At 40.4% G+C, this 25,121-nt stretch overlaps 1 protein-coding gene across 2 annotated transcripts in view; it reads left to right on the forward strand.

Annotated features, from left to right (window-relative positions):
• Fat3 (FAT atypical cadherin 3) overlaps positions 1-22,049 on the forward strand; it is a 484,288-nt gene extending 462,239 nt beyond the window's left edge. The window contains exons 22-27 of one of the 2 annotated variants that reach the window (XM_077797747.1): positions 12,249-12,402; positions 14,298-14,953; positions 17,804-17,917; positions 20,017-20,076; positions 20,770-20,805; positions 21,427-22,049. In XM_077797747.1, the coding sequence (XP_077653873.1) occupies positions 12,249-12,402; positions 14,298-14,953; positions 17,804-17,917; positions 20,017-20,076; positions 20,770-20,805; positions 21,427-22,049 (1,643 nt within the window). The remainder of the gene's footprint in view (positions 1-12,248; positions 12,403-14,297; positions 14,954-17,803; positions 17,918-20,016; positions 20,077-20,769; positions 20,806-21,426) is intronic. The other variant, XM_026396113.2, reaches the window with a different exon arrangement.
• The last annotated feature ends 3,072 nt before the right edge of the window (positions 22,050-25,121 follow it).

Below are 25,121 nucleotides of genomic sequence, written 5' to 3' on the forward strand. Positions count from 1 at the left end.
CTCTTTACCAAAGGGAAGTTTCAGAGCTTGTCTATTACTGTCCAGTTTAGCCAGTCCGTTGCAGAATCCCTCAAGAGCAGTATGATACCCAGGAGACCATAGATGCCATGAATTCTGCCCCTTCCCCTGTCTACCCCAAAACTTTCTAGTCTTCTGTGGCTTGAGCTAACAGGACACCATTTCAAGTTGGACCTTCATGAGCCAACTACCAGTCACTGAAGAATGATGTGTAGCAGTCTGAGTTGCATAAACATAACTCTTCTGGGAGCTACAAGTGGTTGGGGATGAATCTGGCACCCCAAGAATAGAACTATAATGGAGGCCCTTGGAGCATACTTGAAAGCATATTAAACAGTCTAGTGATGGGGCTCTAAAAAGGAGAAGGAAGTCAAGAATAAGGAGAAGGAGGCTAGGCATGGTAGCTCTGGAGGCTGAGGCAGGAGGGTCGAAAGTTCAAAGCCAGCCATCCTAATGATGAGGTGCTAAGGCAACCCAGTGAGACCCTGTTTCTAAATAAAATACAAAATAGGGCTGGGGATGTGGTTTAGTGCCCTTGAGTTCAATCCCAGGTACCCAATAAATAAATAAGGAGAGGGAAATGTACATGAAATCTCAGGAGGGATAACATTAAAGGAGGACATGATGCTTTACCCCAATATTTTTCCCCAAAGATAGATTATTAGGAAAGAAAGAGATTTAAAAAAAGGGTGGGAGGGAGAGATTTATAGAGTATTTCTATTGTTTGAGGGAAAAGCCAAGATTATTTATGATCTAGGAGTATAAAGATAAAAGAATCCCTGACTTTACCCAGATGCTGTTTCTGTGTTAAGGTAAACTAGGTCAGACATTCTTCTGGCTGAAATTTGCCACCTCCCAACAGCCCTACCACTGACTCCACTCCAGCCTCTTTGCTGTGTTGCTCAGCAGTAGTGTGATTAGCAAATTTAAACCTTCTTCACAAATCACTTAAAAGATTCTGCTGTGTGCATTACCATCTAATGTTTGTGAAGCCCAACTCCAAATTTAGAGTCCATTTTATTATTAGAATGTTATAAACTGTCCGTGAAATGATGCACTGCCGATATACAGACACCAAAGTTGTTTAGACTTGCATATGTTACTGCCACAATGAGGGCCAAGTACCCTGGGGGGAAATTTCTGCCGTCTCAATTTAAGAAATCTATTTGCTGTTTTTACTGTCTCAGCAGTATATGTAAATAAAGGGTTGTTATGGTGCCATAATTCCCGAATGATGGGCAGTAACTATACTTCAGTGGTTCTATAAACCAGCCCATTATGACAAGTCATGGCCAGTTTTTCACCAGGCAAAACAATTCTGCTAGTGTGAGCCATCTACGATATATAAAAGGAGCATATAATTAAATTGGGTTGAAACAGAACACCACTCCATGTCAAATCCTGGGTACACAGCCACAAATTGTAACATACTTTTAAGGATGGCAGGATGTTGTTTTTGCTGGCAGAGCTATGGGCTTCCACAATGGGTTATCTTTAAAATAATAATAATCACTGAGTGAAGGGAAAAGACCATGGAATCTCACTCTTCAATGTGCATTTTATTTTTTTTATTGCCATGAAATCCTTTAGTTAAGTATTCAGGGCAGGTATGTTAATTAAATGACTAAGACCCATATAAGAAACAGAAATTTTCTCTATTTTTTAATCCCTTTTGGTTTAATCGAATTTTAGCATGAAGGACCCACCTGCCATATACTTTTCACATGGCCTTGAGAACTTTCCATCCCATCCCTAATGGCCCAGCCTTGCCTAGAACACACTCCCCCCTCCTCCCACTGCTCTTAACTTCATTCTATTATTGGTACTGGGGTTGGGACTCTAAATAGGTTCTCTTTCTTACAAAATGATACAGCCTTTTATCAGTTCAATTCTCCCTTTTGTACTTAGGGGCTATGTTTTTCCAAAACAAAGATAGTTTCTTTCCTTACCTCCATCTACACAACTCCCTTCTCTCAAACTTGCTATCTCTGTTTAGTAGAGGGGGCCCCATAGGAGCAGCCTGCCCACCAAAGCTATTCCCAAGCCTAGTTCAGTGGTACTTAGTTCAGCAGCCCCTGAGAGTATCGTCTCCCATTACTTCCCTGAGGACCAAAAGCACAGGATTCCTCTTCTAATGTGTGAGAAATTACTTACCTACTTCCTGATTATATGAATGAGGTCTTGGCCTCTAAGAAAAGAGGAGAAAGAATCGATTTTCTTGGTCTCATATCAGAGGAATTTTTGCTAGGTTCCTGTATCCTACCTGCAAATTCCCCAGTACCAAATAGAGGAGGGTAAAAAAAAAAAAGAAAAGAAAGAACCAATAATTTGGTCTTTACCTATATGTATGAAACTGTGTAGTTAATTATAAGGTTACTTAAAATAAAAGGAAAATCTTCTTAGCTATAATAGCTTAGTTTAAAAAGAAGAATAAGACTTGAGATTTTAATGAAAAAGTATTCATGCCCTCAAGAATTCTCTGTAGCTGCCAAGAAGATCTAATCACAGAGACAGACAGTCTTGGGTCCCCAGATCAAAGACAGGGATGCATGCAGCATTCAAAGAGGAAATCTGGGCTAGGGAAAGTAGGATGAAGTGCTTAAAAGGTGACTCCTTGCACATGACAGCACTGAGGACAAAATTTATTTATTTGAATATCTTTCTGTTGTTGGAATCTGTGCCATGTGTTCCTCTAAAATTTCAGGACACATGTTTTAGCATGGTCTTCCCCTTGACCACTGAAGAACACTGAAGCATTGGTCATTCCCTCTCCCGGTAAGAGACTCCATTCTCAAGCTGTGGCCATCCTAGCATATTGTGGCAGAACATTTAGAACCTTTAAGGCAGGCAACCCACAGCAAGAAGCATTTTCTTGCAGGAAAGTAGGGTATTCCAACCACCCCCAAACCCAATCAAACCTTTGGCATGAATCAGGGCAAGGAAGCCACATCTTCTAGTTTGGAATGACATGGTCAGCGGTTTTTACCAATGTTATAACATTGGCTGCCCCAGAAGGAAGCCATAAGAACCCCAGGGGAGTCAGATCCCAGAATGCTGACTTGTAATAAGAGGGTAAATATGACTCTGTAAATCAACCACAGAGGGAAGGCTTTCTCTCTTGGTAATGCCTTAAGATTATATGTATTTCATAAACATGAACTGGAAATAGCAACCACCCTGGAAAAGAAATGGTTAGGGCCTATTCTAACCCTTACATTTCTAGACCCAGTAAGCAGGGAAAAAAACCCAGTAAGCACCCACAATCTGAATAAGGAGTGCCCAATCCTCTGTGTCTTATTGTACTGAGCTCAAGCCTACTAACAGAAAATATAATTGAAGCTAAGCTATCATTTGGTAAAGCAATGCACTAAGTCAGGCAGTCATTAGTCCAGAAATAGACACTCAGACAGTTTTGCATGAGACTTGAAGCCTAAGGCCTGAAATGAAAAGTTGGGTACATTTTTAGTAGTGAGACCTTTGCTGTGTGTTTGACACTGTGATAAGGGATTACCTTTTTTAAAGAGTTTATTCTCTGGGATATTTAATTCTTACAACAATACTATGAAGATGGTCTGTTTTTCCCTCCTACTGACCCACTCCCTAAGAAGAAATGGGCCTAAGAAGCTACTAACTAGCTAGCATCACAAAAGTGATGAAGCCGGATTTGACCCACATTGTGGGAACTTGCCAATCTAGATTCTTGCCCCTTGTTACTCAAAGTGTGTTCCAAAGGCCAGCATCATCATCACTGGGAATGTTAGAAAAGCAGTATCTCAGATCCTACCCCAAACCCACTCAATCAATCTGTATTGTAATAAGCTCCCTACATGATATACTTACTGATTTTTCTATTTCTGAACTACCCTGGAACCTGGAGAAAATTCTAGTTCTTTTTTTCCTCATATTATAGACATGCAGGTACAACTCTAAGATACATTAGATCATCTGAAAACCTTGTTAAGATGAGACAGTGTTATTTTTTAAAGTTTCTTGATTATTAATGAAAAAGGAAAACTTATTTACTGGCTCCATCAATTGCCATCCATATCAGAGGTACTTTCTGCTAGGTGACATTGTATTTGCAAATTATTGTGCTTACTGCCAAGAAAAGTTTGGAGGTAAGGTGCCCAACATACAGAATCTGAATCCACAAGGGAAGAATTTTGACATTTTTATTTTAAACAAGTCTTCAGGATGGTTCTATGCACATCCAAGTTTCAAAACTACTGACATTCACAATCTCAATGACTCTGTGCTTGCAGGAATGCCCCTTGGTGAGTTCCAGGAGAGGTAAACAGACATAGGATACAGGGAAATTGAAAGTCAAATAAACAGCCTATATTTTTTAAAAAAACTTTTTGATGAAAAATGGAACATTGTTCCCATGTTAAGAATTTTGGGTTACCCTGAGCTCCTCTCAAAGATAAAAATAATAGTGTCTGTCTATTCTCTCTAAGCAGTCATGAGTATTCTGGCTATCAGGTTGCATGAAATGGATTCCCAAGTTGCAAATGCTCAGATGTTTTGGGCAACCAAGTCCTCATGCCACTTTGGGCCAGGGTTTGTTGAGTATTTTGTGTCCTTAACTTGTAAGGAATCACTGGTATAGATAGATTGAATCTATCAATCTTCAATTGAGTCTCTGCATTATGCTGAGCTCTGTGTTGAATTCTGGGCTTCACTGCTCTCTCCATGATCAATAAATGCCACTTGTGCAGCCTCCCTCTCCTCACAGATGGTTTAGGGAAGTTGAACAGGGTTCCCATATATGTTTCACCTACTGGCCCATTGAATAGAAACACAGGTAGAAAGAAACCAGACTCGCTGTGAATATACTGCAGGCATAATTTGGGTGAGTTTTGCAGCTTTGGAATTTTTTTTTCTTTTTCTGGGTAACTTCTAAATATTGAATTAATCTTTTGTTGTTGTTGTTTTGTACTTTGGGAAATTCTCACAATAATAGCATTAATAATTATAGCTACTATAGAAAAACTCAAAATCCTAAAGTAGGTTATGTGCACACATAAAAGAACATACTAGAAGGTGAGAATTTATTGTGTGCCTAATGTTGTGAGTACACTAAAGGTTTGTAGAGCTTCAAAGAAAATATTAAAGGTTTGGCCCAATATACAATGTATGAAAGGTGAGCCCGCTCTCCTAGGGAAAGTTATAGTTCTCCTCTTCAAAGGTTTTTATTTTACAAGGTCTAAAGGCATTGGATGTAGCCTGCTTGGTTAAAGAGAAAAGTCAAAGTGACTAAAAGTTGAAATGGCAAGGTAGTGATGGAGGCCATGGCTGGCTGGCTGCTGAGCTTGTCCCCACTTGTGATTAGTGTCTCATATGATAATTCATCCACCTGGTTTCTCACATGAATTAAGATTTGCATAGATCAGAGATCTGAATATCTCCCAGTATTGAGCCCAACAGCCACAGTAAAAATCTCCCATAGCATGCAGTTGTTTGGTTTATGAGCAACACAGAGATGAAGTTGATTTCAGAATCCATAGTGATCGGAACAATAAAGTGCCTAATGTTTATGTGCTGCATTGTGGTTTATGAATCCAGAAATTGTTTTGTTCCCTACGAAGTGTTGGTGAGTAGCACTTGTCAGAAAAAAGTAAGGAGGTTCCTGAAGGTCAGGCACTGCACTCATGATCATATTCAGCTGGTAGACAACAGCCAGAACTTAAACTTGCACTCAGGGCCCCACCACACATCACAGACACCTCCTCAAGTCCTGGTAAGTTCTTGGAGTTTCTAAATAAAATCCTTAAGTTAGCAAGCATGGAAGTTGATACTGACTGAGATCCCATGTGCTCACTGCACATTTATTGTCATTACTTTTACCTTTGTGCAGAAGGCAGGTATTATATCCTTTATCAAGGCTGCCAAGCCGGGATCAGACTGATGCTCACCCACACCACCAAGTGGGGCAGAGGGTAGAAGCCATTACCCGGATGAATCAGGTCAGAAACAACTGCTAAGTCAAAGGAGTAAAATATAAATTACCTTGATTTTTTTTTCTTTTTGCCTTCCCAGCCCAAATTCCCTCCATAATTGTTTATTCCATTTCTATTTTTGCATGTAATAGTTTTTGCAATGTTCATCTTTGAGCAAGGAAAGGAGAAGGCATTTTAAGTTTGTCTGGGTGCAGATTTCAAAACCATCTGCATCTGCTATAACTAGAAGGATTGTAAACAGGAACACAGCTTTGAGACAGTGCTTAAAAATACACTTCTTATTTTGCCAAGATTTGAAATAAAAGAAACTATGGCTTTTTTTGTATATGTATCTCAATGCTGGTAAAACCGTTTCCTTTCTAAATTTGGGAACCGAGTATTAAGTATATTTGCCACTCATTAGCATAGGCAATGGTGAGGAAAAACATCTTATTTAAGCTTCCATTTCCTCACCTGTAAAATAATTATGATAATAGTACCTATGGCATAAAATTGTTGTAAGAATGAAACGCATAGACAGTTCTTAGAATTTTTCCTAACACATAACAATCTATTGTTCTTATTAATGACTTTCTAGTTTAATATTCTCCTGCTAAACAGAAAGAAAATCTACTCTTTTTAATAAGATTTTGAAATTAACCAATGAGTTAATTTTTTCTTTTATGTTTATCAAAGTGTCAAATACTATTTGCCAGCAAATAATGCCTGGATAAATCTTGGGACTCTGTTCCCTTCATTTGTGTGTGATACTAACTTATGGTAATGCTTGGAAAGTGTAGAAACTTTATTATGGTACTCACTTTATTATTTAATGATTATTTTGCTCCCAGAAGGAGGGTCTAATGTTGTGCACCTTGTTATAGCTTATCTGCTTCCTGGAGAGCAATGGGAAGTAACTACAAGTCTGTCCCTCTTATTCCCAGCACATAGGAGCTTTGGCTCACTGACAAGTGATAGTGTTAAAACAGATTTAGAGAAAGATTTGAGAATCAGTAATATGGCTTTGAGTTTGACTCAATCACTTAAGACATTCTTGGACAAACACTGGTCTCTCTAGCACTCCCATGGAGTTGGGATGGTACTGGGGTCTATTGTTTTTCTTGTCCTACTATCATGATCCACATAGAATGACTAGAAGTAATTTTAAACAATAAAGCATTAGATTCACTTAGTGTCATTATGGCAAACATTGTTATCATAAAATTATTATAAATAGGGCCCAAGATATGATAATTAAATAATAACCAAAGCTTTGTGAAAACAATTTAATTTTGATAAACTGGCCTTTCATAGAGGCTGAACAATAGATATCATTCTTCTTTAATTAAAAAAAACAACAATATAAGTACTTTTTTAAAAAAGTCAAATTGCTTTCCCCTTCACAGTGTTAACATAAAAACTTCTCCAAATTTAAAGTTCTAAAAGATTTCTTCCAAAGTGCCTCTGCTCCTTTACCCCATGGGTTTCAGATTGCAAGAGTAGATCATAGACAGTTTACCTCTTTCTGATAACAGAGAGATTTGCAAAGGAAATATAATGAAGTACAGGGGTTAGAAATACAGTTCAGGACAATGGTGACAGGTTAGAACTCTGAAGCCAGACTGCCTGAGTTCACCAGCCTCATGATCCTGAATCAGCAACCGGCTTTTCCAAGCCTCTGTTTACTGATGAGAATCTGTAAAAAGCTGTAAATGGCTTCTAAATGATCTTTTCTTGACTTTGCAATTCCAGTGTCTATCATAGTACCTATTTCGGGGGTATGCTAGTAAACCAGTTCTTTAAAAGTAAAGCCCCATATTTGTAGCATTTGCTGATTTCTTTGGTGTAAATACTCACACCATGGGGCTGGGGTTGTGGCTCAGTGGTAGAGCATTCACCTAACACATGCGAAGCTCTGGGTTCGGTTCGATCCACGGCACCACATATAAATAAATAAAATAAAGGTAAATACATAAATAAATAAAAACTTGCACCATGTCTGATGTTAGGCTACCAGTGGTTTAACAACTGGAATGCCAGTTTCCCCAGTATCTAGCAGTCATATCTCAGGACCTCTGAACTGGCTCCAGCAAAACCCTACTGATTACTTAAGCACTCATGTGGAGGTGAATCAGTCAAGCTGGCTGCTGTATCAATAGTATTAGATGTCCCACAAAAAGATCATGAAAATAACAAAATACAGAAAGAAATGTGCACGAGTGAAATAGCACACTAGAAGTGATATCCCATTTTAACATTCCCATTTTCCAAGGCATAGAGACATCAGATTGCCTCTATGCCTTTGGATAAGGATGCGTCCCATGACTCATAGTAGTGTCTAGTTTCCTCGATAGTGGTTTAAATATTCCTTATTTCTAGACTACCTCTCCTTAGCCCCTGTCTTCTCCCAGCTTCCCTCTATCAGGAGATAAGAGTTTTATTTAAGAAATTGTTAGAGGTTTGCCAAATAGGAGCTGGATGATTTATCCAAGTTGCTTTAGCCCCTTCCTGGATTTCCTCCCTCCTCACTCATTGATGTGCATTCCTGTGCTGTGCCAGTCTCACCCTATCCTTCAGTCTAAGAAAGAATATAAGCATCCTCACAGGTCATTCTGTCTCTAAATGACATGCCACTCCTGATCAAGAATTAGCCAGGTGACACAAAGAAGCATTCTTCCCAATCCCAAGGGCTTTCAGAAATTCCCAATTCCATTAAGGAGGGAAACTTCACAAATTGGAAAAAATAACCCTAAGTCAGCACAGTTTGAATCAAGTGTACCTTAGACTACTGCCTCCTTACCCACAGGCTTCAGGCCAGCCTTCTTTGAAATCCATGAGAGTACACGCTGTCTCAGTCTACAGATTTTCAACTGTCTTATATCTATAGCAATCAATTCACAAAATCCCAACATTAGTCCTTAACCACATTGTTAGCCCAAGAGCCCAGCACATAAGAGTGAGGATGGCTCTTTACAGTATTTGCAAAAGATCTTAGGAAAAAAAAAAAAAGCCTCATTGGCTACTTAAAAATAGTGGTGATAGCTGTCACAACCCAACTATCATGATAGTAATTTTTTACTTTTAATTTCAATCCCTCAGTGACCTAACATCTCACTGTGACCCACCTTTTCATGTTTTTATTACTGTATTATAATTGCACATAGTAGTGGAGTTCATTGTGACACATTCATATACAAACTCACATATGCCCACAACATCACTTGCTCCCATACATTCTTCAGTACTTCCCTTTTCACTACCCTCTTCCAGTTTCCTGTTCCCTTTCCCTGATCTGTGGAAGATCAGAAGAGTAGAGAACAGGGAACATATGTATTTCATTTTGGTGCATTATAATTTGACATAGAAATAGAATTCACTGTGATATATTCATACATGCATAAAACATAATTTGGTTGATTTTATTCCCCCATTCTTGCCTTTCTCATCCTTCCTCCCTCTTCCTTGGTCCCCTACCTCTACTCTATTGATCTCTCTTCCAATTTTGTAAGATCTGCTTTTTAAAAATTACTTTTTCCTCTCTAGTTTCCACATAATGAGGGAAAGCATTTGCTTCTTGACTTTCTGAGTCTGATTTATCTCACTTAGAATGATATTCTCCAGTTCCATCCATTTACTAGGAAATACCATAATTCCATTCTTCTTTATAGATGAGTAGAACTCCACTGTATATATATGCACCACATTATCTTTATCCATTCATCTGTGGATGGTCACCTGGGGTGGCTCCCTAACCAGCTGTTATAAACATTGGAATGCAAATTTCACCATAGTATGATGATTTAAGTTTTTGATTCTATCATCTCTTAGCATCTCCACATTGGGGACCAAGTTTTAAGCACCATTCAGGACACACTTAAATCATATCCAAACCACAGCAGGCATAAAATAAGAATTAGTCAAAAAGTTTGTTTAAGAAGCTGGTAGAACTTATCTGGATTCCTACCCACCGCCTGCATACCCGTGCAACCATTTGCCCAAATTCCTGGCAAAACTGCACGTACTACTGAAAGGCAGGGTCTTAGAACTAGAGATTATCTGGCACTGTGCTTCACAGAAAGGTTTAAATAAACATGATGTTCATTGGATGCAAAGCACCACAACCATCCCTCCTCCTTCACCAGCTAATCTTTCCAGTATGGGACTTCAGACCTTTGTCCTCCCTCTGTGCAGGTGATAAAAGGAATTAATTCTAGAGAAATCGGCCAACCCAAAGATACTGACTCAGTTTCACAGTTTATGAGCCCCTCTCATGTGCTCAGAACCTCCCCCAGATTTCTAGTTCTCAGTGACCCACTCTTCAACATAAGCCTATAAGTGAATATTAACCAACAAGTAAGGAAATCCTCTAACTCAAATATATATGGAGAGAAAGATTAACTTTAAGAAATCCCCTTGCTTTACTTAGAGGATGGCAAGGCCAAATCTTATAGTGTAGGCTGGCAGGCTAGAAATGTATGTAGGAGTTGATTTTGCAGTCATGAATTCCAAAATCACACAGCAGCCAATGGGCTGGAAACTTAGGAAAGATTCTTCTATGTTGCAGTCTGAGGCAGAATTCCTTCTTCTTAAGGGCTCAAACTGAATGGACAAGATCCACCTACATCATGCTTTATTTAAAGGTAATGAATTGTAAATGTTAGCACACACACAGATACCTTCACAGAAACATCTAGACTAGTGTTTAACCAAAGAACTGGGCACCAGTGACCTAGCCAAGTTGACACATAAAGAATAAAAACAAAAAGTTGTGCATGAAAATTAAAACAATCAAAGTTCACTACATGACAGTGTAAACAGCATTTATAGTTGTAGTACTATCAATACTGATTATTGATGCAACCAAGGTTATCATATATTGGGATGTAGAGCTATCAAAAGATGTCTCCATGAGGTGGGGCCAAAAGCTTTAAATAAAAGTCACAGTGGAAAGCCAATAGAAAATCCCTATGACTAAAATAACCACAAAATTTTAAAATTTCACAGAATGAAATATTGGAAATAAAAGGAATGCCCAAGTTACTTGAGGTTATTTAAATGCTTCATTATACAAAACAAAACATGTAAAATGATCTGACTCTTCATTATGCACATGTATAACTTTAGCAACAATAACAAGAAGGATAAAAGTGAATCTTGGGGTACCCCCATTTTCTTATTGATGCATTATAGTTGTACATACTGATGGCATTTTTGTTACATATTTTATAATACAAAATATAACAATATAATTTGGTCAATAACACTCCCCAGCACTCACCCCGTATCTTCTACCCCTTGGTCCCTTTTCTCTACTGATTTCCCTTTGATTTTCATGAGACCTTCCCCTCTTTTTTCTATTTCCTCTCTAGCTTCCACATATGAAAGAAAACATAGGACATTTGGGGTTCTTTTTAAGAAGGGAAAAAAGAATACCCTTACTAATTATTCATCCCTTCCTACTCTGAGAGATAGATAATTCTGTTTCCTTTTACATAATGCTACCTCATTTGATATTTAATAATCTTTGTGGTAGGGATATTACTAACTATTTCTGCATGATGGGTTCATGAATAGAGAAAGAAAAAAACAGTACAAAAATCAGGACCTAAATAGGGAAGCTAGGTGAAGACTGGAATTCTTCCAGTACTCCCTGAATATGTCAGTCGGAGGCTCAACTGATTTGACAAATATCCTCATTTTACCTTTCCTTCCCTCCACTTCCCTTTAGGGGGTGCTTTCAGTTCTTGGCTAAAGAAAAAAGGCACAGGGATAGGAGAGGGGCTCAATAAAGTAGATAGCATGGAACCCATAGAACACTACTCCCATCTGGAATTGTCCTGATGTTTATAGTAGCAGTGTGGTGGAGAAAGCATCCCCTGTCCGTGTGCCCGCATGCATGCGTGCACACACAAGCGCAAGCGCGCAGGCACACACACACATACACACACACACACACACACACACACACACACTCCCTTGTGCCCCATCTTGGTGTCTGCTGTAGGTATCTGTTCTTTGTGCATCTTTTACAGTTTTCTCCAACATCCATGCATGTGGTTAATTAGGTGAATTTTTGTGTACCACTAGGGAATTCAAATTGGAACTTGGCATTTTTGTGGCTAGATGTATTCCAAATAACTAATTTGTTAATCATCTTTGGAATTTGGCCCCTGCTTAAGATACTGTTCAACAGAGAACTGGGAGAAAATGTTACATATTACAGCTGAGTCCCAAAGCCTTCTGAGCATCACCAGTGGCACACCTGACTCATGAAGCGCTCTGTTTCCTCAGGCTACCAGTGTACCTGTCTCTCACAGTTCACGGGGAGAAACTGTGAATCAGAGATCACAGCCTGCTTCCCAAACCCCTGCCGTAATGGAGGATCCTGTGACCCAATAGGAAACACTTTCATTTGCAGTTGTAAAGCTGGACTCACCGGAGTCACGTAAGTGGGATTATGTAAAAGTCTCTTGCCATGCTGCTGCTTATTACTAAGAAAACAAACCAGTAAGCACTTCACCAGGATAAAATGTTTACCACTGATAGATAGGGCAGGCAGAGGGTTAATGTCTTGATGTATAAAGAGCGCTTTCAAGTGATTAAAAGGTTAGTAGGGATTATCTCTGGGTAGTGTGGTAATGGGTAATTTACATATTTTTTTTACTTTATACTTCTCTATTTTTTCAAAAAATTTATAATTGCTATATACTTTGTTATTAGGGAAAAATGTAAAGAAAGCCATTGATGCCACCTAATATGTCTAGTATAATTCTGAGTCAGATATACTACTCCTTTCTCTAATCCGTTAATAAGACTCTACTGCCAATGTTTTATGATCATTCTAAGAAACTAAACCTTACCTTTCTTTTGCAAACCTTTTTTTTCCTCCAAGAAATGAATGAAATTAAAGTGCCAAATGGAAAGGGAATGTTTTAAATTCTTAGTAAAATTCCACTTTCCTTGATCATTGTGTGTGTGTGTGTGTGTGTATATATATATATATATATATATATATATATATATAAAATATCAAGCAAGTGATACTCTAATTACAGATCAGTCTTATGTATTCATTAGAGCAAATCTCCTGAGGACTTTTCCAGGAAATACTTAGCTGACTTTGAATTGCTGGATGTAATTTAAAGCAATAAAGCTGCATTTATTTTTAAATACTTTGTGATTCTAACTAATTTCCGGCTGACCTGGCCTCAATATGTTCAAATTGGGGATGTTTGGCTACATTTTAAAAGGTGGATTACCAAAAATATAGGTGATTGGGCCTTTTAAATGAACACATTAGAATAATTGCTAAAACAGAGAAAAGGAGGAAAGAAGGTCTATGTTTTCAGAGTGTTGAAGTAAGAAATGTAAGACTTAAATGTGTTTTATAATTCTACTCAAAGCCAATCATGGATTGCTTTAAAGGGAATAAAATTGATTTAGTTATTTTTCATTAGAATGCTTCAGTAATTTCTTCCTGATAATCTGCCTTAATATTAGTCTTTAACATAAGCATAGAATCTGGAAGTTAGCCATTCACCCACCCACCTAAGCCTGCAATCCCCAGCTTCCCAGAGGGACCAAACATAACTGTAACCATTAAAGGAAAAGATCAGAACTCAAAATATTTTCCTCACCAGAAACTCTGTAATGGCTATATAGATTCACAGTTCTTCATTCTACCATCTCAAAAGCTTGGAGAACTAAAATGGCAAACTAATTTGATGGCAAAACCTGTTAAAAACTACTCTGAGGTTCTTTCTAGTCTTTATTTCTCTAATTCAGTGCAAATATCTATGTTTCTGTGCAGAAACATTGGTGTATTTGATTATGAGGTCCTATGCCAGCCTCAGTTACTGTGGGGCCCAGGAGTATGTGAGAGTGATGTATTGTCTATCCTTTCTAAACCTATGTAGTTTAAAATTCTGACATGCACCTGGTTGGGAGAATTTGGAGCCCAGTACCTTTCCATAGCATCTGTTGGTTCTTTTTGAACTGCTCCTCTCCTGGCACCCTCTTCCCTACTATACCCCACTAGGGGACAAAGACTTGAGAGAGAGGGTTGGGAGGAATACTTTTACACAAGATGATGACTTGGGGGTGGGAGGCTGTGGGCACAGAAATGCCTGAATGAACTGCCTCCCACACACACACACACCCTATATGTCACATTCTTCACCTGTACCTTTGAGGTGCTTTCTTGTCTTTTAATGATGTCCTCCCCCGACACACACACACACACCTTTTGTTTTGTTTTGTTTTGTTTGAGCTCTGGTGCAAGAGGCTGTGTCTACTGGTTCTGATGTTGGGGAGGGGTTTCTGTGTGTTTTGTTGCTGAAGGTGTGAGGAGGACATCAATGAGTGTGAGCGGGAGGAGTGTGAGAATGGCGGCTCCTGTGTCAACATGTTCGGCTCCTTCCTCTGCAACTGCACACCGGGCTTCGTGGGCCAGTACTGCGGGCTCCGCCCCGTGGTGGTACCCAACATCCAGGCCGGCCACTCCTACGTGGGCAAGGAAGAGCTCATCGGCATTGCAGTCGTCCTCTTTGTCATCTTCACCCTGGTCGTCCTCTTCATCGTCTTCCGCAAAAAGGTCTTCCGCAAGAACTACTCCCGCAACAACATCACTCTGGTGCAGGACCCCGCCACGGCGGCCCTGCTCAACAAGAGCAATGGCATCCCGTTCCGGAACCTGCGTGGCAGTGGGGATGGCCGCAACGTCTACCAGGAGGTGGGGCCGCCGCAGGTGCCCGTGCGTCCCATGGCCTACACCCCCTGCTTCCAGAGCGACTCCAGGAGCAACCTAGATAAGATCGTGGACGGACTGGGTGGAGAGCACCAGGAGATGACCACGTTTCACCCAGAGTCTCCCCGCATCCTGACAGCCCGGCGGGGTGTAGTCGTGTGCAGTGTGGCCCCCAACCTTCCAGCTGTGTCGCCCTGCCGCTCTGACTGCGACTCCATTAGGAAGAATGGCTGGGATGCTGGAACCGAAAGTGAGTAGGAAGTGGCAGTGGCTCCTTTTGTTTTCCCCCTGAACTGAAGTCTCTAATGCCTTGGCATCATGACAGAAATTAAGGGAAGGGAAGGAGAACTACATGACCAGAGCATTCACTGTGGCCTGTCCTAATACGGAATGTTCACGCTGTTTCATTTATGATGGGGGAAAATAAGTCTGAGAAAGGGTAACACCACATGTCCAAGGTCACAGCCAGTAGGAGGCAGGTAGGGTTCCAATCTGGGTCTGCCAGCATCCCTACAATCCATGCTCTTTTCAGAGTACAGCACCATTGACCATAATACAAGCTAGCCACATAAGTGATACCCAAAGTATGTTCTGGAAGGTTAGGAGAAGGTAGTATTTCTAGTCCTAGAGTGAACACTTGAGTAAAGTAGAAGGACAAAACTAGAGTTGAATGTTTAGACTTCAACTGCACGCCACATGGTTGACTGTATAGGAGGGTGAGCTTACCAAGGAGCAAGAGCAGAGAGGGTGGTCAAACCAGGCTTCCAAAAGGACCTTGGAAATGCCTACCTATGGGTGGTGGGCAGAAGTTGAGGGATAGGAAGGGCGGCACATACTTACCAAGGAAGAAAAGAGGAGAGGGCAGCTGTGCAGAAACCAAGAGAGAGGGTCAGTAAGGTCAGCAGTATGAAGTACTAAGCTACCATCTAGGAGATAGATACAGGATTAAAATACATATGCTGAACTAAGCCAGATGCAGCGGTGCATGCCTGTAATCCCAGCAGCTCAGAAGGCTGAGGCAGAAGGATTGCAAGTTCAAAGCCAGCCTCAGCAATTTATCAAGGCCCTAAGCAACTCAGTGAGACCCTGTCTCAAAAATAAGTAAATAAAAGGGGATGGGGATGGGGATGCAACTCAGTGGTTAAGTACCCTTGGGTTCAATCAACCCTTGGTAACAAAAACAAAGAAACAATGATATGCTGAACATGGAGCTGTTAAAGTAGAAGCCAGAAGGCAAGGATTAAGGATAAAGAGATTTGGTAGGAACACTATGGTAAAGCACCACTACTGGGTGCTGAGTCTTCTGGTTAGATGGTCACAGCTAAATGCTGTTATACCAGGAAGGCACGATTACTAGCTTTTCCTTTCATGGAGGGAAAAAAAATAGCTTAGGTAAGTGACATAATTTGCCTAAAGTCGTATAACTAGCCAAATGAGGAGTCTGTACTTCAAGTTCCTCACTCTGCTGATGCTCTTTGGAGCTTCATCAGCAAGGATGGAGAGGAAAATAAGAGGAAAGAATGGATGTCTTGATGAGAAATGGGGGCCAAGAATGAGATCTTTCTGCTCTAGTGCTGCCCCAGCATGCCATCTGCTGATTCTGTCTTTCTGTAGGCATGCTTATTATTTTAAGTAGTTGCCTTTAGATTTAATCATAAATATGTTCCCTCTCAAATTATCTGTAGAGTTAAGCTTTACCAGAGTATTGCCAGTCCACTAGCAAAAAGGCATTTTTTTCCTTTTTTTTTTTTTTTTTTTTTTTTGGAATGACAGAGGGGGTTTTGAATAAATGGAGGAACAGAGGAGTTTTATGCATAGCACTTCATTCATCAGTGCGGACCACTTGTCATTTTATTTCTTGTGGTTCAGGGCTAAGCTTGTGTATACCTTGTGCTTTACTAAGTCACATCTTCGTATTTTGTGGTGTGGCTGTTGGGGGTTGAATTTCTCCCTGGTGTCTCTCTCTACTTACATGAGTTGTTTATCCAACTCATCATTTTGCTGTGGTTTCAACATCTGACAGCAGATGCAGAGCCACCCTGCCTGCTCCTGACATCACCCTTTATGGACAAAACAGTGATTTCTGTGACCACGAAGAACAACTGTTCCTTAATCACAAGTCTGAGTCTCTTTGTACCCTGTGTTACGTGATGATTTGCAGCTTTTCCTGGTGATCATTTTCCACCCCGGCTTCGTGAAGTGACAGCTTTATTTCCAGAATCCACCTCAGGCCAAAACTCACATTTCCCCCCAAAGTATTGTTGGGTTTTATTGAATACATTTCCTTCTTTGTTAAGCAAGGCAGAGTTAGCTAGTGAGACGATCTCTGGGCAACCAATTCATTTTGAACTTGACAACCTCAAGATATGGGCTGTTTTTATTGCTTCCTTTAGTCTATCAAATAAGAAAGTAGTCCTGGTGTTGTGTGTGTGTGTGTGAGTGTGTGTGTGTGTGTGTGTGTGTGGTGGGGGGTAGGGGCCAGGCTATCTTTGTACTGCAAAGAGGGAGGAAGTATGTGGCTAACGCACATCCATACCGCTGACTGCCCTCCTGCAGACAGTGCAGAACATTGTTATTCCCAAAAATGATACCACGCTGCCCTCTAGAAGGCAGAACTTAAAACTCCACTTGCTCCCCAGAGATGGAAGCCAGGATAAATGTAATTGCATTCCTGCCTATAAAATATTTATACCCCTATTTTTAAAGTAATCTCATTTAACCTGGTGTTGACACCACCTTGGTTCATGTAAATGATGTAAATTCAGTCTGAATGGCAAAGAGCAATGTAGCCACTTCATCCTCGTTTCACTCTTCATGAAGTCGCTTCACTTTGAGGAGGGAACAGCTACTTTCAGCTGTCAGCTATTTGGAAGCTCATTTACCACGGGTTAAAGGTTTCAAATCCATAATGTAAATCACTTGATTGACAGACCTTGGCCCCCTATGGCACAATCAATTTTCTATTGTGCAGCTAAGTTATTTTCTCCAAGCAAATGAAAGAGCCCCAAGAAGTGAACTAGGTTGAGGTAGGAGGGCCATACTGAAAATATGCACAAGGTAACCAGTGTCATTTTTGCTTTCTCTTTGGCTGTCTGTGAAGACAAAGGGGTTGATGACCCGGGAGAAGTGACCTGCTTTGCAGGCAGTAATAAAGGCAGCAACTCTGAAGTTCAATCCCTCAGCTCCTTTCAGTCAGATTCTGGTGACGACAATGGTAAGGAGTCTTCAGATTTGTTCCGGAGGGTGGGTTCTGCTTCCTTTGCACTGAAAGATAGTGGTTGAGGGGAGGTTGATGTGACCGGCTTTGTTTCTTGATGTGTTCTTGGGTTTTGAGTGTGTTCACCAGCTTTTCTAATTAACTTCATTGTTGAGTGTCATTGCCAAAGGTGGCTCTATTGAGCTGCAGCTCAGAGCAGACCCAGGAATCTGCATCAGGGATTGACAATGTTCCCCTGGACCTCCAGTAAGGAGTCCTCCTTGATTTGGTTCCAGATAGATCTACTTCATGCCAAGCATGCCTTTTAGCAAATAGGCTGATTTATTTCTTTTTTTAAAATTTTATGTTAAAATTAAAATCTTACCTTTTCACTGTATATCCAACCTCCCCATCATGAGAAGTTTTACTGGAGATAAGACTACATTCCTATAGAACCAGTGACATCTTCATTCAGTTGAATCTTCCTTATAATAATTTGGGGTCCTGGGCTTTTGGAGACTTACTTTAAAATTATGGAGCAGCTCCTTGGAAATATGCACAACCACCCAGAATGCTGTGTGCAAGTCCTTAAGGTCCACAGACCGCTGTGGTGGCTCCAAAGCTGCCACCATGACCTCTTGTGAACCTGTACTATGGAGAGGGTGTGAATGCTGCACTGGGTTTTCTGAGCTGAGGAACCAACTCCAAAAGATGGGTTGTTCTTCATAGGGCTCAAGAGGAAGTCGAAACTGTCATAAAGTAGTGAATGTTTACCATATGGTGACAAGCTGAGAATAATTTCAAATAGTCATCCACAGCAACAGGTAGACTCACCTTGGTTTATACCTTAGGTCATTTTCCCTGCAGTACAAAAATTGGATACATTAAGTTATGTTATCATTCACCCCATGAACTCTTGCTGGTTTTTTTTCTGTGTGCTGAGTCATTTTATGTGCATTTTATAACAGAAGTACAATCTGAAAATGGCACAGTCCTTGCCTCTAAGGTGAATGCAGAAGCAGGTGAGCTCCAAGATCAGAGAAGCAATCATGAAAATATAATAGTCTCCTTTTACCACCCTACCCCCAATCTGTTTCACCTCCTTGCTCAGGACCTGGCCATCCTGAGAAGTACCTAAGCCTCAGTCTATCTGTAAACTGGGATAACAAGCCCCTATGATAGTAGATTTCTCCTGACCCTTCTCAGATCAAGGGCACAGACTTTTGACCTTTGTTTGCCTCTGTGCATCCTGCATTTCTCATCCCCAGTCAGAAGACTAACTGTAACTAGTTTGCATTTTACATAAACTCCAAGAATAAACAGTTTTCAAACTCCAGGCAGCAGCACCAGTAACAATGCCTGATGGACTGTTATCACAGGCTCTTAAGGCCCCATACTTGCCTTTTGATGTTTAACATTCTAGACTAATCTTGATACAGACAGGTGGTGTAGAAACCTTCATCAAATTTTTTATGCCAAGTTAACTCTCAAGAAACTGTGGGTGTCAGTCCCTAAAGCAACCAAATAGATCACAGGATCTCCTTCTTTAGTCTATTTGAGAGACCAGTTGCTGACTTTTGTCCAAGCCTTGGCATCAGGAGCTGGGCCTTGAGTTGGTCTGGGCTATCAGTAGCATCACATCATGAGTGTGAAGCCATCAGGTCTGCAAAGGTTATTGGGTTTGGAGCAGCATGATTGACCAACAACTAATTATCCCTGGAATAGTGAGGTCTTTCTCTGAGAGCCTTTGGGAGTTGCTAATGAGAAATTAGCATGAGCTTGATGAGCCACTGCCTTCCTAGATTGATTTTACTGGGCCATGAGGTGTGAATTTATGACCCAGCAATCCCTGCCAATCATGCTTTTCAGGACGACTGCCCCAGGACTTGCTGCTGTTTCTCTTCCCTTCCAACAATCCCCAGGACCCCCTAGATGAAAGTGTCTATCTACTGACATATTCCCTAAGGGTCAGATTGCAGAGAGTGTGTTTGTGTGCTGCACCTGTTGTTATTGTTGTTGTGTTGTTGTTGTTAAAAGAATTTAACATGTGTTTAAAATACACTACTAACCTGAAGGTGTCCTTCCCCTCCCTCCCATCTTCTTCTTCCTGCCACAAGCATCCATAGTGACTGTCATTCAGCTTGTCAACAATGTAGTTGACACTATAGAAAATGAAGGTATTTACTTTATTTTCTTCCTTAGCATGTCTTTGTATAAAGAATTATCATTTTAAAAATTTTGCTTCCTTGTTAATTTATATCAGGGATGATTTTAATAAACAGAGGGAGCAATACTCAGGGGATTTTAAGATTTGGGGTGCTTTTCTATGAATTAGAATAGATTTAACACTTTTGAAAAAAATCTTGTTCATGATTTTTAAACATGTGGGTTACTCTTCTTATAAAATCCCTTCCAAAGATGGGTACACAATTAATTGGAATCCAAATTAATATTAAATTCATTCTTATATTCAACATGTATTTATTGAGCACCTACTGTGAGTTGGAGATATTTGTGAAATCACCATACTATGGGAATTAGTTTCAATTAGTAACTTTTATTAGTAATTTAATAAAATTAGGATATGACATATATGGGAATTACCTTTTTATCTTCTGAATGGGGAAATTTTTAAAAAGCTAGTCATAGCCCATCATTCTTTTCTTTTGAAGAAAACCTTTCTTATTGGTTGATATTAACTATACAGAATAGTGAGTCTCATTGTGATATGTCTGTACATGCATATAACATAATTGAGCCCATAGTTCTCTAGGATCATCTTTTTTTTCAAGTCTCTTAAAATGTTCTGCTTTATTTCCCTTGACATGACTTGAACTGTCAGATTTACTTTTCACTTTGTATTTAAACAGTGTCTGTCATGGACCAAGGACAGAACTACAACCGAGGTGACTGTGCCACAACCCCAGCATAACATTTTATTTATGCATTTTTTGCATTGCTGAGTTCATTCTTACCCCCAATCTCTGTCCCTCTCCCTCTATCTTTGCTGAGTTCCTCTCTTGGAATTTCGCATGTTTCAGGCGTCCTGTGTGCTCAGTTCTGGAGGTGAAAGCTCCACCAGCATTCCTCTGCAGCCTCATCCCTCTGCCTGCGCACCTCCTTGCCTTCTGTGGTCCACATTGCAGTGGATCCATCTCTCTCTGCAAGCATGCTGCCAGCCTGGCTATGCATATAGCATGTGGAGAGGAAGAGGGAGTGGGGTTGGGGTCAAGGGTCCTAGGACTATGCTCCCTCAGCAAACCCTTGCTGTCACCTCTCATGCCATGGCTGAGTGTGAGGCTCTGCTGCAACCAGGCACCATCTCTCCAATTGTCATTGCCTTGTTCTCCCTGGGTCAGAGCATGGTTGGCCCTGAGAACCCTTGTAAGAAGCATGTAGGTAATCCTGGCTTCTGAGGGTCTCCTGGATATTAAGAATTGCATGTCATATCCCATCTCTGTTTCTTTCCCAGCCCTACCCCAGCTCCACTCTGGAGGAAACTAACTGTCATGGTGTTTCTCTCACAGCCTATCACTGGGACACCTCTGACTGGATGCCAGGAGCCCGCCTGTCAGACATAGAGGAAGTGCCCAACTATGAGAACCAGGATGGAGGGTCTGCACACCAGGGCAGCACACGGGAATTGGAGAGTGATTACTACCTGGGCGGCTATGACATTGATAGCGAATATCCACCCCCTCATGAAGAAGAGTTCTTGAGTCAGGACCAGCTGCCCCCACCACTTCCTGAGGACTTCCCGGACCAATATGAGGCCCTACCACCCTCCCAGCCTGTCTCACTGGCCAGCACACTGAGCCCAGACTGCAGGAGGAGGCCCCAGTTTCATCCTAGCCAGTACCTCCCCCCTCACCCATTTCCCAACGAAACGGATTTAGTGGGCCCACCTGCCAGCTGTGAATTTAGTACTTTTGCCATGAGCATGAACCAGGGCACAGAGGCCACAGGCCCAACAGACAGTGTGTCTCTGTCCTTGCACAATTCCAGAGGCACCTCATCCTCGGATGTATCGGCCAACTGTGGCTTTGAGGATTCTGAAGTAGCCATGAGTGACTACGAGAGTGTGGGGGAGCTCAGCCTCGCCGGCCTCCACATTCCCTTTGCAGAGACCCAGCACCAGACCCAAGTTTAGAGCACATGTTGCAGGTGCTTTGCTCTTTTTGACATGGAATAGTGGAAGGAGATTGGCTGGGCATGTGTCTCCACGGAGAGTGGACAAATGGTATTTTCCATGAGTAACTTCTTCTGGAGTCGTACTGTCACAAGCAAGCTTGGTTCTGATCAGGTGAAAAGGAGAGCTCAGAAATTGTTTCTGAGAAGGGATTGATAACCCTTGCAGGAGCACCTCAATTCATGGCTAAGAATGCAAGGGTGGGGGAAGAATGACCTCAAATGAAACAGGAGATCTTGTATGGTTCTGTGCAGTATTATGCCCTGGAAAGTGTGACAGCATCAGCCCTTGCAGTATTAATAACTGGCAACAATCAGGGAGTCATTGTTGCATGTAATTTTGAGCCAATGAAATGAAAATAGTAGTAATGATTGTTGGAAAAGTTAGTCTCTTAGGTGAAAGAAAAAGAGAAACAAATATTAAATGAACAAAGAAATGGGCTGAAGGCCTCTGAAATCAATTCTATTTTTTTTAATAAGCTGCCCAATTTTCAGCTATAAAATTAGGTTTGAGTAACATGATTAGTAGGCTGAGTTATTTTGTTTGTTTGTGTTAAGCATCCAATGTAACATAGTTGGGTTTTATGTTCTTTGAGGAAGTTATCAATGAAGAGCAATATGAGGCTGGTTGTTTCATCTCGTGGGTTGGGAAGGTTAATGCTAGAACATTAGAAAGAAGAAGGTGATTATCTAGTTTTGTGTTTTCTGTTAAATATGCCTGCCAAAACTACAATTCTAACATTGCTGCAAAAATTGGCTTCTGTTTATATATTGTTCTCCAGAATAAGAGATATTTAGAAATTTAAGTAAATTCACAAATTTGGGGTGGGGGGGGAAGAAAATATATTTTCAAATTTTCAGCCTGGATAATCACAATTCTTGATAATGCAGATAAAAGGAGAGTTATTCTAAATTGGTAGCATCGTCATTATAAATACATTTAAAAAGAAGAAGAAGGTAGATTAGTTATTGTGTATAAATTATAATAGCGTGTGTGTCTGGGCCTATGTACAAATATGTGCTTGCACTCAATAAGGCTGCTCTTGAGGAAAGCTAACATGAAGGTTTTAGGAAATGGACCATGTTGAAAATCCTGCCAGCGAGCAAGGTGTACCTTCCAATTTTTCTGATCTCTATGATGTTAGAGGAACACCAAATGCTGTATTTTACTCTGATTCAGTTAACTTTATTTTGGTACTGCCATTTATATTAACTTAAAGCAAAACTGTGCTTTTTAAAAACAGTATTTTATAATTTTCCAAAACTAACCTCAATTTGAAAAATGTGTAATGTTTCTTTACACCCTGGGGGTTTCCTCCCATCAGACAATGTGGGCTTTGGCCATGACTTTCCAAAAATGACAGGAGAATCATTCCACTGGAAACACATTAACCCAGTACTCAAAAGTTCAAGTTGACAGGTTGAGTGATTTTCCTCTTTTGCTTCAATCAGATTATGGCTACCTATGCCGTGGCCATGGTAAATAAATGCATATTTGCACTATCTTGCTTAATGAGCAAATCTGTGTGTCCACCGTTTCTGATGACATCTGGCATTGGTGTGTAAATTGTACTGTCCTGAGTCTGCATGTCGTCCACACAGATGTGTTTTTAGTTGTTTCAATTGTGTTTAATTCACTTACTTCTTTGTAGAAATCAGTGTTTCTGAACATTTTTCATAAAAAAAAATTCCTTTTCATTCCCAAACTTTCTAAGTGGATATACTTCACAGGTTTTTCAGCCTTTCTCTTCCTGTCTCTTGGTCAGAACTACTCGTGGAGGCATTAATCTACACTGTGGTCTTGAAATAAATGAATTTCACGAAGGCTGCTATGGAGAATAAAGTCTTTGGTATTTTTCTTATGTAAGAAGCACATTTGCAAGAATCACAGAGAAAATGACAAACTAATGGTCTAGAATTGAATCACTGCTACCCTTTTAATAATGCAATGACATAAAAACCATCAAAGTAAAACTAACAATTCATTTCTTGCCCCCAGGAAATATTAGAAGGAGATTAATGCAGATGAGTCACTACTGCTTACACAGCACCTCTTCCAGGGAGAATGCCTGACTGACACCATAATGAAGGCATAAATAGATCTTAATGCAGTTGTGAAGTCACCAAAGAAAATTGTGCCCACCCTTGGCTGTGACCTATAATAAATGCCTATTTCTTAAGGGTATAATGCCCTGATTCTCTGCAGAATATCTTTGCAGCTAAATATATAACAGAGAAGCAAGTGTTATATTTTGATCTGTTATCTTTAAACACATGATATCTCTTCGTTTTATGGAAAATTAGATTTTTCTGTAAATTACACAGTGGTTTGCAGTCAGGCCAAGGTAGAACCAGATCGGATCACCACTGATTCAAAGAGCTGGAAGGGTCCTAAAGATTTGTAGTTCAACTGTCATAAACATGTAATATAAACATACCGAGAGAGGAGAAGAGACTTGCCCAGGCTCACACAGGAAGTTAATGAGATGAACAAGGACCAGAACCCATTCATTTAACCAATATTCTCTTTTCATTGTTCACCACTAAGCTGCCTGGAGCATGGCAGCCTCTTGCTTCTGATGAACCCTCTGACTTCCTATCATTCCTTCTTTGGAATATGCAAGAAAAGAAAACTCATGGAAAATATTTCTCTGGAAGTTTCACAATCTTGATTCCTTGAACCAACCTCAGAAAGGTATTCTAAGCAGAATTCACACATTTCTCTGGAAATTCATCAAAATGCTGCTTTTGCCAAATGAATGTTTCTCAAATGGGGATGATAAGTGCAGAGGTGAACTCAGATCAGTCATCGGTTTACCTACTAGGTGCATTTTTTTTGTTATTGTTTTTATTTGTTTATTTTTCTTCCCACCAGCACTGGCTGCTGTTTGTTTCTACTCCCTCCACCATGATGAACCACGTGAAAAATATTTAAGCCAACTAGTGTCTTTTCCTTTTTTCTGACATGCATGTGCCACCTCCGGGAAGCCATGTTCCACAACCTGTTGTAGGCACTTTACTTATATTGCACACA

The sequence above is a fragment of the Urocitellus parryii genome, chromosome 4 (genome assembly GCF_045843805.1).
Source record: "Urocitellus parryii isolate mUroPar1 chromosome 4, mUroPar1.hap1, whole genome shotgun sequence".
NCBI classification, from domain to species: domain Eukaryota; kingdom Metazoa; phylum Chordata; class Mammalia; order Rodentia; family Sciuridae; genus Urocitellus; species Urocitellus parryii.